The sequence below is a fragment of the Myotis brandtii genome, unplaced genomic scaffold (genome assembly GCF_000412655.1).
Source record: "Myotis brandtii unplaced genomic scaffold, ASM41265v1 scaffold3075, whole genome shotgun sequence".
NCBI classification, from domain to species: domain Eukaryota; kingdom Metazoa; phylum Chordata; class Mammalia; order Chiroptera; family Vespertilionidae; genus Myotis; species Myotis brandtii.
The window spans coordinates 83,723-98,552 of NW_005361763.1; the positions used below are offsets into that span (position 1 = coordinate 83,723).

General features: G+C 39.1%; 1 protein-coding gene across 3 annotated transcripts in view; it reads left to right on the forward strand.

The window, feature by feature from the left end:
* Nucleotides 1-13,503, forward strand: part of DCUN1D5 (DCN1, defective in cullin neddylation 1, domain containing 5) — a 67,925-nt gene extending 54,422 nt beyond the window's left edge. For all 3 annotated transcript variants that reach the window (XM_005869914.2, XM_014542629.1, XM_005869913.2), the window contains exons 5-8: nucleotides 9,821-9,929; nucleotides 10,019-10,123; nucleotides 11,833-11,935; nucleotides 13,159-13,503. In XM_005869914.2, the coding sequence (XP_005869976.1) occupies nucleotides 9,821-9,929; nucleotides 10,019-10,123; nucleotides 11,833-11,935; nucleotides 13,159-13,214 (373 nt within the window). In that variant the 3' untranslated portion in view covers nucleotides 13,215-13,503. The remainder of the gene's footprint in view (nucleotides 1-9,820; nucleotides 9,930-10,018; nucleotides 10,124-11,832; nucleotides 11,936-13,158) is intronic.
* Nucleotides 13,504-14,830: the final 1,327 nt, after the last annotated feature.

A 14,830-nucleotide genomic window follows, 5' to 3' on the forward strand; every position in this document is an offset into this window, starting at 1 on the left:
TAAGGAGGTGCTAATCTAGCCTCTGCCTGAGGCTATCCAGCAGGAGCCAGCTGTGAAGCAATGCAAGTTGCCCTGGGGCCTTGGGCTAGCTGCAGTTTGTTAGGTAATTATCAGATTGCAAAGGGCCAGGCCTTTCATATGCAAAAGCCTCCTTGCATGGCTTGGGCGAGCCGGGGTCCCAGGGGATCAACAGGGTGGAGCGGGCAGTTATGGCTGCTTTCAGTCCTGCCCTCAGAGGCCCTGCTTCTCAGTGTCCCAGCAATCGCTGCAAGCACCTCTGAGAGAAAGCTGCCCTCGAGTTCCGACCGATGCCAGACAGTCCAGTTTCTCCCGTATGAGTCTGGGTCCCCAGAGACTCGCCTGGAACTGGAGCTCAGAGCTTGAGACTCCCTCCCGATTAAAAAAGACAACCGTGTCCTCAGCCGCCAGCCCTCTCCGCATGCGCCTCCATACCTCTGTATTTTACTTCCGCACCACACCACCTCTGATTCTCGGTATGCTTTTCTCTTTCCTTCTAGTTGTAGAATTTCCACTCAGCCAGCCTTCCTGTGGTTCTGGATGATGTCCATTCAGTCTTTTAGTTGTATTTTTGAATTGGTTGTGCGAGGCAGCAATCTCCAGTGTTTACCTATGCCGCCATCTTGGTTTCTCCCCCTAATGTTGAAATTTAAACCCATTTCCACTCATTCTAACTGCAGTAGTTTTGGAGAGTGGTAACATATTGTGCTAGTGTTCCTTAAAATCTGTGTGTTTTTTTGTTATTCAAAAAACTGTCTTTTGCTTTCCATGACATAAGTATGCATTATTTCTTTTTAGTGCAGGGGAAATATTTTTTCTAAACTTTCCAAGTTATGAGGTATGATATTAACTCTACTGAGTATGTTTTTGGACTAGATTGAATGTAAGGGTTGTATTAGTGAGTGCTTGAGTATGTTCACTGGTATTGCTAGGTTCGTTTACAGTGTCTATGATGTTGATAACTAATGTGGAAGTTTGTGCTCTTATTCTTTTCACTCTTCAAATAGAAAACATTAATTGCCAGTTATTATATTAGACTAGAGGCCCAGTGCACAAAAATTTGTGCACTCGTAGGGGTCCCTCAGTCCGGCCTGTGCCCTCTCGCAGTCTGGGACCCCTTGGGGGATGTCCACCTGCTGGCTTAGGCCCGCTCCCCGGGGAATTGGGCCTAAGCTGGCAGTCAGACATCCCTTTGGCAGCCCGGGAGCCCTCGGGGGATGTCCACTTGTCAGCGGGGAGCAGGCCTAAGCTGCAGTTGGACATCCTTAGCCCTGCTAAGAAGGTGGAGGGGGGTTGGGGCGCCACCCTCTATCACCCACTGAGCAGGGCCGATCAGGGGGTTGGGGCGCCGCCACTGTCACACTCAGGGCAGAGCCGATGGAGAGGTTATGGCTCTACCCTGTCACACACAGAGCAAGGCCCTTGGAGGGGGGTTGGGGCGCCACCCTCTATCACCCACTGAGCAGGGCCGATCAGGGGGTTGGGGCGCCGCCACTGTCACACTCAGGGCAGAGCCGATGGAGAGGTTATGGCTCTACCCTGTCACACACAGAGCAAGGCCCTTGGAGGGGGGTTGGGGCGCCACCCTCTATCACCCACTGAGCAGGGCCGATCAGGGGGTTGGGGCGCCGCCACTGTCACACTCAGGGCAGAGCCGATGGAGAGGTTATGGCTCTACCCTGTCACACACAGAGCAAGGCCCTTGGAGGGGGGTTGGGGCGCCACCCTCTATCACCCACTGAGCAGGGCCGATCAGGGGGTTGGGGCGCCGCCACTGTCACACTCAGGGCAGAGCCGATGGAGAGGTTATGGCTCTACCCTGTCACACACAGAGCAAGGCCCTTGGAGGGGGGTTGGGGCGCCACCCTCTATCACCCACTGAGCAGGGCCGATCAGGGGGTTGGGGCGCCGCCACTGTCACACTCAGGGCAGAGCCGATGGAGAGGTTATGGCTCTACCCTGTCACACACAGAGCAAGGCCCTTGGAGGGGGGTTGGGGCGCCACCCTCTATCACCCACTGAGCAGGGCCGATCAGGGGGTTGGGGCGCCGCCACTGTCACACTCAGGGCAGAGCCGATGGAGAGGTTATGGCTCTACCCTGTCACACACAGAGCAAGGCCCTTGGAGGGGGGTTGGGGCGCCACCCTCTATCACCCACTGAGCAGGGCCGATCAGGGGGTTGGGGCGCCGCCACTGTCACACTCAGGGCAGAGCCGATGGAGAGGTTATGGCTCTACCCTGTCACACACAGAGCAGGAGGCGGGGGGGTTGGGGCGCCGCACCCTGTCACACACACAGCAGGGCCGATCAGGGGGTTGGGGCTCCGCACCCTGTCACACACAGAGCAGGGTCGATCAGGGGGTTGGGGAGCTCCCCCCTGTCACACACAGAGCCGCAGGGCAATCAGGGGGTTTGGGCGCTGCCCCCTGTCACGCTGATCCCGGTGCCGGGAGGCCTCGCGGCTCTGCTGATCCTGGTGCTGGGAGGCATATTACCCTTTTACTATATAGAATAGAGTCCTGGTGCACGGGTGGGGGCCGGCTGGTTTGCCCTGAAGGATGTCCCGGATCAGGGTGAGGGTCCCCACTGGGGTGCCTGGCCAGCCTTGGTGAGGGGCTGATGGCTGTTTTCAGGCTGGCCACGCCCCCCGGTGACCCAAGTCCCAGCCTCTCCTTTTTTTTTCTGGGATTTATTTATCTTCTGTAATTGAAACTTTGTAGCCTTGAGGGGAGCCCAGTGCCGGCCTGTGGCCAGGGTATGCGGGAAGCTTGGCTTCCTCTGTCGCCAGGGGCAACCCAAGCCTTCTGCTCGCTCCAGCTCTGTGCTTGTCGCCATCTTTGTGACGGAGTGGTGGAGTGATGGTTAATTTGCATACTACTCTTCTATTAGATAGGATAGGATTCTTTCTCTGCTCAAGATTTAGATAGACCATTAGGAATGGTATGAAGTAGTTTGGAGAGAGTACCACCGTGTGTAGGTGATTTTTGCCTCAAAAGGAGCATATCGTGCTCAGAACTGTGTTAGGCATTTAACACATATATGCTCATTTAATCTGTGGATTGTCTATTAGTGTTATTGTTTTAAAATGAGGAAACAGATTGGAAAAGGTTAAGTAACTTGCCTAAAGCCACATGAGAGAATTTGGAATTTTAACCACACTCTCTGACTTGAACCTTTGTTCTTCACTTTATCTCTGTCTTAAGCTTATTGCAATCACATCCTAACTATCACTCTTTCCTTGTATCCCTCTGGAATATAAAACATTTGGTAAAGATGGTAATTTCTTGGAATTTTACCTGCTTGGTGACTTGTCAGCTACTATTATATGAACTTTACAATTTTGTTTGAACTACAGTTCTTTATCAGGTTGAGGGAGTTATCTTCTATTTCTATTTTTCTGTGAGTTGTAACTAGAATGGATGTTAAATATTTTAAATGTTTTTTTGCATTAATCAAGTGTAGTTTTTCTTTTTTATCTTGTTAATATGTGGTTACATTGATTTTTGAATATTGAATTAACCTTGCATACCTGGAATAAATGCCACTTTTTCATGGTGTATAATTATTTTTATATAGCTAAATTATAGTTGCTGACATTTTGTTAAGGATTCATAGGAGATAAGGGTCTGTAATGTTCTTTTTCTTTATTTTTCCTACTTATTTACTTATTTAGATATAATTGACATGTAACATTATATCAGTTTCAGTATACACCATAGAGATTCAATATTTGTACATATTGTAAGAGTAGAGGCCCGGTGGGGTCTCTCAGCCTGGCCTGCACTCTCTTCCAGCCCAGTCCCTGCAGGCCAGGCTAAGGGACCCCATTGGTGCACAAATCTATGCACCGGGCCTCTAGTATGCATATAAGATCTTTGGTTAACCTTTTCCCGCCCTCCTCCTCCCTTCCCTCTGAGATTCATCAGTCTGTTCCATGTTTCCATGCCTGTGCATTGAGTGTCTGCTCCCTGGTGGTCAGTGCACGTCATAGCTACCTGTCAAATGGTCACTTAGGCTTTTACATATATATAGATGATCACCACAATAAGTCTAGTTTACATCCATCATGCTATATAATAAAAGCCTAACATGCTAAGTGTCCAGTCGACCGTTCAACCAATCAAAGCGTAATATGCTAATGATATGTGAAGGCTGCTCAACCGCTTGCTATGACCTGCTCGGCCCACCAGGGGCAGATGCTCTGACTGGTAGGTTAGCTTGCTGCTGGGGTCAGGCTGATTGGGACTGAGCGAGATGAGCCAGACAAGCCCTGGACCCCTCCCACAGTCCCTTCCCAGCTGGCCAACCTCCTGCTTCTCTTCCCAGCCCCAATTGTGCACTGGTGGGGTCCCTCAGCCTGGCCTGCTCTCGCAATACGGGACCCCTTGGGGGATGTCAGACAGCCGCTTTTGGCCTGATCCTGCAGGCCAGGCTGAGGGACCCCACTGGTGCATGAATTCGTGCACCGGGCCTCTAATCATACATAATTACATAGTTTTTTTTCTTGTGATAATTTCTGTTTTTTTAATACTGTCTTTGTCTGGTTTTGATGTCAAGGTAATACTGGCTTTATTGGCTCAGTAGTTACAGCATTGACCCATGGACCGAAGAGTCTCAGGTTTGATTTCAGTCAAGGGCAGCATGTACCTCGGTTGCAGGCTCTATCTGTTTCCTGGCCCCAGCTGGGGTGGGTGTGAGAGGCAATCAGTTGATGTGTCTCTCTCACACTGATTTCTTTTTTAGAAGTTTTAAAAATTTTAATTAAATTTCTTTAGTAATTATAGTGCTACTCAAATTATTTACTTCATATTGTGTATGTTGTGATAGTTTTGTTTATTAAGGAATTGATCCATTTCATCTATGTCGTCAAATGTATATTCTTTTGATATCTGCAAGTCTATAATGATACTGTTTGTTTCATTCATGTTGGTAATTTTTATCTTCTCTTTTTTTCCTTGTCATTCTTGCTAGATAATATTAATCTTTTCCAAAAAACTCAATTCTTTGTTTCATTGATTTTTCTCTCTTATTTTTCTGTTTCAATTTTATCAAGTTCTGCTGTTAATTATTTACTTTCTTCTGCTTGCTTTAGGTTTATTTTGCTCTTCTTTTAGGTTCTAAAGTTGGTAGCTATTAATTGAGGCTTTTTCTCTTTTCTAATGTTTGTATTTAGTACTATAAATATTCCCCTTGGCACTGCTTTGTGTCTCACAAAATTTGATGTGTCGTGTTTTTGCTTTCATTCACTTTAACATATTTTTTGGTTTTCATTGAGACATGCTCTCATCTGTGGATTATTTGGAACTTTGCTGTTTATTTTCTAAGTGTTTAGAGATTTTGCTCTTATCTTTGTTATTTCTACTTTGATTTCATTGTGGTGAGAGAATATATTCTGTATGATTCAATTCTTTCCTATCTGTTTATGTTTGCTTTATGTCTCAGGATATGATCTATCTTGGCTTATGTTCTGGCACACTTGAAAAGAATATGTATTTTGTTGTCATTGAGTGAAGTGTTCTATTATTGTCAATCAGTGTTGCTGAATTCTTCTTTATGTTTCCTGATGTTCTGTCAGTTGCTGAGAGAGGTGTATTGAAATCTCTAACTATAATTATGGGTTTGTTTATTTCTCCTTTCAATTCTAAAAGTTCAAGTTTCATATATTTTGCAACTCTTGTTTGGTGCATGCACATTTAAAATTGTTATGTCTTGACAGATTAACCCTTTTCATTTATCTTTTAAAAATTTTTAATTGATTTTTTGAGAGAGAAATATCAATGGGCCGCCTCCTGCATGCGCCTTGACCAGAATTGAACCCACGACTTCTTGGGTGTACTGGACAACACTCCATCAGCTGAGGCACATTGGCCAGGACTTAACCTTTTTTAAATCATTATGTAATGTTCCACCTTGTTCTGATAGTTTGTTGTTCTGAACTCTGCATTAGCTGGAATTAATATAGTCACTCCTTTCTTTTGATTGTTTTCACAATGTCATTTTCTATTTTTGTTTTTTTTTAATCGTCACCTGAGGATATTTTTTTCCATTGATCTTTAGAGAGAGAGAGTGGAAAGGGGGAAGGAGGGGCGGGGAGAGAGGGGGAGAGAGAGAGAGCGCGAGAGAGAAACATTAATGTGAGAGAGAGAAATTGACTGATTGCCTCCCTCATGGGCTTCAACCGGGGATGGGGATCAAACCTGTAACCGAGGTATGTGCCCTTGACTGGGAATAGAACCCGAGACCCTTTGGTCTGAGGGCCAATGCTCCCTAACCATTGAGAAAAACCAGCCAGAGCTCATTTTCCATTCTTTCACTTTCAATCTGCCTATGTTGTTATATTTGAAGTCTTCTTTTTTCTAGATAGCATGTAGTTGGGTCTTTGTGTGTGTGTGTGTGTTTTTAATGCACTCTGTCCATCTCTGTCTTCTAATTTTAATATTTAGGCTACTTACATTTAATGTAAAGGACTTAAGTCTGTCCTGTATTTTACAATTTAAAAATTACCATTTGCTTTTTTACATAATTTTTTCTTCAGACTTTATATTTCTTTGCTGAGGCTTTCTATTTTCAGTTGTCTTATTGTGTTCATAATTGATTATTGAAGCATTTTTTTATTATTATTGAAACCTGGAAATTTTGACTATTATACTCATGAAACTCTGGATTTTATTTAAACTCTCTGTTTTAGCTAGCTTCCTTTAACACACTTCGGCAGAAGTGGGGACCACTGCTTCATTACTTCCAGGTTCTGATAGAAATTGAAGTTCCCTATTCTTCCTCCATTGACATCTGAGGAGGGAGGTCCTCATTAGTGTTGGCAGGCGTGAGAGTTCCAGGTCACCAACTAGGCCTTCACTGATACCTTCTTGCACCCCACCAAGTCCCTGGTAACACTACTAGGGCGGTGACCTTGTTCCTGCAGTGATGGTGAAAGCCCTGGCTCTGACCCAAGGGCAGAGGAGGATTGGCTGCTCCTTATTACCTGGCAGGAGTAGAAGTTCATGTTCCCTGTGTGGTTTCCATTGGCACTGCAGGAGTTGAGAGGACGGCATCCTTATATACCGATGAGAGTGGACCATTCAGTCTTTGCTGGCATTGGTGGGGCTTGAACCACACTTTACTGTGATGTTTGACTGAAAAAGAATGTGTTGGTTTTGGGGTTTTTTTTTCTCCCTAAAACTTTTCTGCCTTGCTAGGCTCTTTTTTGTTTGGCTAGAGGGAAAGCTGGTGTATGTGTTTTTTGTTTGTTTTATTTGTTGTTTTTTGTCTGCCCATTGGCATTTTTGGTTTGCTGACTCTAGTTCCAAGTCTGGGATACATGAGGCAGAAAGGGAACTCACTATTGTCATGTTCCTCAAAAATCTTCTTATGCTTGTTTTATATATAATTGTTACTTTTGGTTAAATTTGTAGGATAGATAGGGAAAAGTACATTTCACCTTGCTGGAAGCGGAAGTTATTTCCTTTATCCTTTTTAAAAGCAAAACCTTATGCTTCCCTTTCCCCTCTCCTCCCAACCCCTCAATCCCACTCTAGTTGGTTCTTCTTTTCTCAGTCCTCTTTTAGGACCAAACTCTTTGAAAGCATTTGTCTATACTTACTTTCTCCAGTTCTTCTCTTATTTTCTCTTAAACCTATTCTAATAAGACTTTTATACCACTCTTCTGAAATCACGCAGCAAGGTGTCATTTACCAATGAATAATCAAAGCAATGATACTTATCAAAACTGTTGCTGAAGCTAAATTTATACTTAGAGGGAAATTTATAGTCTTAAGAGACAAAAAGCCTGAAACCAAATGAGCTCATTTCTAATTTAAGAATTTAGAAAAAGAACCCAAAGAAAGAGGCAAAAAGATGTCCAGACATTAGTAAAATAAAAAGCAACGCTAAAATTGAGAGAATTAAGAAATTCTTGAAAGATGGTCTGGAAAATCAAAGAGAAGGCAAAACTATATTAAAATATATATTATAAATTTTTGTAAATAACTTTAATTGACATATTTAAATAAAATTGTGCGAAATAAACAAGTTATCAGAAATATATAAGTGGCCAAAAGTGATTGAAAAAGAAATAGAAAATCTGAATGGTCCTATAACCATTAAAGATGCTGATTTACTGGTTAAAAGTCCTTTCTTCAGTGAAAAGGCCCAGGTTGTTTTTCACCTGAGTTTGAACAAATGCTCTTTCCAGTGTGTTCAGTAAACTTTTTCAGAAAACAAAATAAAGGGTAATAATACTCATTTTATTTTCTGAGGCTTAAGTTATAAGCTTGTAATCAAAACTAGCAAGGAGAATGTGATAAAATGAAATTTATAAGCCAGCTTCACTTAGGAACATAGAAAAAAAAATAGCGATGTATTAACTGGTAACAGGACCAACTTTGGCTTATTCTAGGAATGCAAGATTTAAGTAACATACAAATTTATTTAAAATATATATACCTTAACAGAATTATAAGTTACCATATCACATTGATTTACTATAGTGAAAGTCTCAGTTAAATCTCAGAATGCTAGGTATCTATCCTATATGATGAGTACTAAAATTTCAGTTTTGAATGAAATAACTGTGGGTCACAATAGATAGCACAACTAATTTGATTGAAGGGAGTCAGGTCTCTCAGATATGGCAAAATGTGAGTGGGGTTTTGATGAGTAATATTTAGTGAAGATGTTGGAACAATATTTCAAGTATAGGGAAATGATGTGTACTGAAGCATAGTTGTGGCATTTGGGAATGAGAAGTGAAATATATCTAGAGCACAGTAAAGATATTGGGACCTGCCAGGAGATGTAACAGGAAATTTGGGCCAATTGTGAAAGGCTTTGTCTCCTTGCTTCTTGCTAAATAGTGGGATATATCAACCCATCGAAAATCAAAAAATTTATTTAGCTTCTTATATTTAATGTCTTATCTTTAGAAATAACATATATAACTTTTTGCATTCTTTTGCATAAGTATGTACTGCATTTGAAAGCAGGTGCTGCCACTGATGTTCCTCAATTTTTTGTTGACTAAAAATTTAGGAATCTAAATTTATGACTGAACCACTAACATAATGTATTAATTTTAATTTCCTCAGTGTAATATCTTCAATTTTTAAAACCACTCATGGCTAATCTCTCACCAAGTTGGTGCCTAAGAACTTTCCAGTGAAATATGTGACAGAGGCCTGATTAATTTCATTTGTTCTGCCATTTGCTAACATTATGTGGTAAAAGCACATTTTAATACATCTCTCTTTAAGAGACAATTGTAATTTTATTAAGATTTTTTTATTGAGTTTGTTTTTTTTTTAAAGAAATGTCATTTGAATTGAACTGTTATTGGTTTGTGTGTGTGTGTGTGTGTGTGTGTGTGTGTGTGTGTGTTTTATTGCATTGGTAGATACAAGGCAACAGGGTTGTTTATTTGTTATAGTAAATTTTGAATCAGAGAATTGGAAACCTAATAACTTCATATTGTATTGCTCTTACTTTTTTTCTTAATGCATTCTTTTAGACCAGTGGTTCTCAACCTTTCTAATGCCGTGACCCTTTAATACAGTTCTTCATGTTGTGGTGACCCCCAATTTCATTGTTACAAATTGAACATAATTAAAGCATAGTGATTAATCACAAAACAATATGTAATTATATGTGTGTTTTCCGATGATCTTAGGCGACCCCTGTGAAAGGGCCGTTCGACCCCCAAAGGTGTCGCGACCTACAGGTTGAGAACCGCTGTTTTAGGCCTTCTAAAGGTGCTTTTTAATTAACTTTTCTTTATTACATAATCTGTTTAATTTTTTTAAATTTAAGGTGTGACTGCACAGAAAAATTACAGAACAAATTTGACTTTTTGCGCTCACAGTTGAACGATATTTCTTCGTTTAAGAATATCTACAGATATGCCTTTGATTTTGCAAGGGTAAGTGGAATATCCATGTTTTGTGATTTTAATATTTTTCCGATCTTGACGCCACACTTAGGAAAAAATTTTTGACTTATATATTTTAGGATAAAGATCAGAGAAGCCTTGACATTGATACTGCTAAATCTATGTTAGCTCTCCTGCTTGGGAGGACATGGCCACTGTTTTCAGTATTTTACCAGTACCTGGAGGTATGTACGTTTTTTTATTTTTAAAATATTATTTTAAAATTTAATCTGATTGAAAACATACCTTTAATTGAGGAAAAGCAAATAGATTTTTAATATTATAACTTTAAAAATATTTGCTTTAGTAGAAAATTTGTTAAAATGTTTACATACCTACTTTCATTTTTAGACACAAGTTCATGTTAAATAATATATTCTGTACATAGTTATTTTACTCCTGCCCTCTATTAAAAAATAAACCTTCAAGAAATAATTTTAGCGCAGTCTTCAGACAAAATAGTTTCTTGGGCTTTTGGCAGGAGAAAATTGATATTAGTGTATAAATCTCAAGCTTCTAAATCAGGTTTCTTTCTGTTACACAGGGTCTTAGGCTGAAATCCACATAAGAACCAAGTACAGTAATATAACTTTTCACTTGGACTCAATTTAAAAAGTTCAAATAAAGCTTTTAATATTTGATGTCTATAAATATGAGAGTGGCTATAATGGTGTACTGAAATGTACTGATTACTGAAAACGTATGCTGAATTTATGAAGAAAGTATTCTTTTAGAAGGTTTATCATAGCACCTACTATAGGCAGTGGTTTTAAGAAGATACTATTCTTTTTTTTTTCATTGCTTTTTTTTGCTTTTCTGTTTTTGTGCCTTTTCAATTTCAGTTTTTTTGATATGGTTCTCACCATTCCTTGAATTACAGATCCTTCTGCTTTTGCTTTGAAAATAATTTCTCAAAATATTTTTATTTATTGTGGTTTTTTTTTTTAATTTGAGAGAAAAAGAGAGAAACATTGATCCATTGCCTCCTGAACACACTCTGACCAGGGATGGAACCCACAACCCAGGCATGACTAGAATCAAACCCACCACCTTTTGGTATATGGGATGATGCTCCAACCAACTGAGCCACACCGGCGAGGGCTCTTTTAAAATCTTATAATACCATTTTGAATTATATTTTATCCCCATTAACAAATGAGGAGATGGCTTCTATTGATACATAACTTCCTAAGGTCACTTATAAGTGGCAGAAGTGAGATTTGAACCCATGCCTATAGTCTTTCCAATGCCTCCAAAGATGCCAATTTCAGAATGTGGCTAAACAATAAATCTCATGCAAAGAAATGAGTTACTGGGAAAAGTCACACAAGGGAACTTACTGGTTGTAGAGAATGTTGTATATCTTGATCTCATTTGTGGTTACACAAGTATATGCATAGATAAAAAATAGTACCCTGATGTGCTTTTATTCTTGAAAAATGAAAAAAAAATAAGGAAAAAATAAGTTGGTGCTTTTTTTTTTTTTTTTGTAAATCCTCACCCAAGGATATTTTTTCCATTGATTTTTATAGAGAGTGGGAGGGAGGGAGGGAGGGAAGAATGAAGGGGAGAGAGAGAAAAAAAAACATTGAAGTGAGAGGGACACATTGATTGGCTACCTCCTGCACATGCCTGACTGGGGTCAGGGATCAAACCTGCAACCCAGGTACGTGCCCTTGACTGGAAATCAAACCTGTAATTCTGTGATGCTCAGGCCGATGCTCTAACCACCTAGCAACACAGGCCAGGGTCCTGAGGATTTAAAAACACAATTTAAAAGAACAATAAATGTTTTAGAAAAACCAAATTATAAAATATAACTAGATTTATTGAAGTCAAGCCCTAATAAATAATGCATGTTCTATAATCCAAATATTTATATCATTTTCTTCAGCAATCAAAGTATCGTGTTATGAATAAAGATCAGTGGTACAATGTATTAGAATTCAGCAGAACGGTCCATGCTGATCTTAGTAACTATGATGAAGATGGTGCTTGTAAGTATGTTTTCCTGTGAAAATAAAATTTTTAAACTAAATGAGAATACGCATTTGTGTAGCATTACCATAAACGATTTTAACTTTGTAGCAGTAATTTTTAGTATTTAATCATGTGGGAGGAGGCAGGTGTAGAAGGTAGGCAGAGAGCTTAGATTGAGCAGTATTACAAAATCTATGCTGATAAATGAAATATTTTTAATTTCTCAGTAACAGCATTATAAAGCTTAATTTAAGTTACAATTTTTGTATCTAGAAGCTAAAATTCTGCTTCATTTCTGCCTTTCCTGGCATTTTTCTATGGAAGAAAAGTACAGTCGTGATTTAAAAAACTAGGAAAAAAAACATCAGCTATAATAGAAAAACCTTATGATACTTACTTGAAAGCTTTTTCTAAAATCTGACAAAACTTTCATAGGAATTAGTAGCTAGAGCCAAGTAGTGGCTTATGTTGGACTTGCTTTCCAGTTTTCTTGCTATGCCAACAACTAGGGTGCTTTTCAGTTGCCGTTTATGATTGTGTTTGTTTGCTATTTATCTTACAGTCTTTCAAAAGCATGAGAAAAATAGAGACTGCCATAGGGTTGTGCATTTTCAGAAAAATAGGGCAATCATGTTTCTTTGTGGCAGTGAGTTTTGCTACATTTAATAAAGTAAACACTGAGCTTGCTTACTTGCCTCCCTGGTTGGCTTTTATAGGTAAATGAGTTTGAACCCCCTGTATTATAAAAATGTCTTTTTAGAATAGTTCTTAGATCAGGTATTTATTAGGCACTTACTTTGTATGCAGATTTTTACTAGGTCCTGTTATTGGAACCATATAAATCTGTATTATGGCTACCCCTTCAACAAGCTTATATACTTATTGGTGAGGTAGCATAGAAATACTACATTTAACACTTTTCATATTTTTAAGTAATTTAATGGCAAATTCTATGGGCAGTTGGGAAAAGGGCGAGGTTAACATCGATTTAGTTATTGTAGAGTTCGTGAAACACAATCCTTGAGAAGGAAGTGCTACAGATACCAATTGTGAAAAAAGTCCCTTATGTAAAAAAAGAAAAAGCTAAGGCAGCACTAAGTAGAAGAGGGCAGTTGGAAGCAAAACACTTGAAAAAGGGAAGGATCAGTTCCTTGTTATCACAGAGCTTGTGGGGAGTTTGTTTTATAGTTAGAGAGAAGAGTTCACTGAATTCTAACAGAAAATGTTCCTTTATTTCTAGGGCCTGTTCTTCTTGATGAATTTGTTGAGTGGCAAAAAGTCCGTCAAATATCATAGCAAGAACTATTGTGAAGAAAATGCAAACCTTTTGATTCCTACGTGCATACAAGCTAATGAGCTGAGGAAAAAACTCCAAGGGTGCATTTTTATTCATATGAAAGACTTCTCATAGTATTTTTTTTCTTTTTTTTTTTTTAAAGGAAGTTTTCTTGTTACATGTGATGGGCCTTGTGCCACACCTCTTCTAAGACTGAATATTGGAGTTTTTGTTTTGAGTTATGTTGATAACATTTATTTCAGAACAATAAAGATTCAGATTTGTGATAAAGGCCTTAAAATGAAGATGTCCCTTGAGTGTCAGAGTGGTATTTATTTTTGTAAATTTTAATTCTTGAAATATAGAGGTTCTATTCACCATGAATTTGTGGAATTATAAAGATTTTAAATAACCTTAATATTTGGTGATGTAATCTGATGGTACGGCTTAATGTATTCATCTCTGCACAATTAAGAAGAATATTTCTTGGCCTTGACTTCTGGGATAATGATTTTCTGATGCAGCTAATACGTTTTTGGATATTGGAAGTGCTCCAACTTTCAGCTCTGGTTTTCTGTGAAAGCTGCCATGGTCCTATGCACATACTTTATCTGAAAAGTTTGGAATTGGAAAGATGATGTCCGGTTATTTTGTTTTCCAACCATTAGCTAGTATTGTCAATAAGCGTATCAGCATTGCCTGTCTATTCTTAATGTGAATTTTAAGTTTTCTGTATTCTGTCAGTTTAAAAATACCATTTATATTTGAAAGAGCAAGGCTCATATATTAATGGTCTCAGAATCAGACAAATGAGATAGCCTTATGAGAGAATTAAGATCAATATTTAAGTCTTATCATTATTGTTGCTATGAATGGCATATGTATGATCTCTTTAACTGTCATTTTGTGTTATTGGGAGTTGTATTGAGGGCCCTTTCTGTTTCTCTTCAAGAGAACCGTAGTTCTGATGTTGTAGACTTAATGAAGATATATATAGGAAAAGAAGATAACAGAGTAAGGAATTATGAGAGAACATAATTGTGCACAACTCAAGGATGCCATTTACATTAGTACAGTCACAGTATTGCTAATAATCAGTTTTCTGACTTTTGGCAATAAAGTATCTTGACAAAAGGACAGTCTTTTCTAATTCACATAAAAGGCATTGTTTTGTACTAGTAGCAGAACAGAGGTGCATTCCATTTCAAACCATCCAATAGCTCAGTGATAAGAAAATTGTTCACATTCACAGTTCAGTCACAACTTCAATAACATTTCTAATTTCTTTGTATGAGTGGAGAGAGTAAACAATATTTTTTCATAAGGCCATTTCTATTGGGATTTAAGCTGAAGGTTTATTTTTGGTGGTGAATTTATTTAATGAGTGATTTTTAGTATTGATTACTTAAGAGAAAATAATAGCATTTTAAAGGTTTTTACGGTTGGTTTGTGTTTTTGTTAATAAGCTGGGAGAAACTGCTGTTTTACTTCTTAATGAAATTACTTGGTCAAACACTGATGTAATAATAGTGGAAAACAATAAAAAAAATTGATTTTTTTTTTTTTTTAGAGAGAGAAAGGGAAAGAGAAAGTGAAACACTGATGTGAGAGTGAAACATCAATCAGCTGCCTCCTG